The 262-nt window shown below is 52.3% G+C and overlaps 1 protein-coding gene across 1 annotated transcript in view; it reads right to left on the bottom strand.

The window, feature by feature from the left end:
* The window catches only part of LOC119588740 (probable E3 ubiquitin-protein ligase HERC4), a gene marked incomplete in the record, with an annotated part of 34,030 nt that overhangs the window by 17,443 nt on the left and 16,325 nt on the right, over positions 1–262 (bottom strand). Inside the window, 1 exon segment of the mRNA XM_037937381.1 lies at positions 29–215. Coding sequence (XP_037793309.1) covers positions 29–215 — 187 coding nt within the window.

Here is a 262-nt window from a genome sequence, read left to right as displayed (position 1 = left end):
CTGTGACTCAAACCAACCAGACACCTACTGAAGACCACTGCCTTGGCCTTATCCAACCCAAGAACTGCCTCAGCATAGGGTAGGTGCACACTCCTCATGTGTCGCGCGTCATTGAAGTTCTGCAGCAGGGGGAGGAGCATGAAACACCGCAGCCCATCTAGGGTGATGGGTTTTAGCGGCAGCTCCTTGACGACACTCTCTAAGCTTGTCTGGATCTGGGGAAGGAGAGTATGAGTGAGGGCAAAGGTTTTCAGAGAAAAAA

The sequence above is a fragment of the Penaeus monodon genome, chromosome 24 (assembly GCF_015228065.2).
Source record: "Penaeus monodon isolate SGIC_2016 chromosome 24, NSTDA_Pmon_1, whole genome shotgun sequence".
NCBI classification, from domain to species: Eukaryota; Metazoa; Arthropoda; class Malacostraca; order Decapoda; family Penaeidae; genus Penaeus; species Penaeus monodon.
The sequence above is the reverse complement of the archived record's forward strand: the minus strand, read 5'-3'. Positions and strand labels throughout refer to the sequence as shown.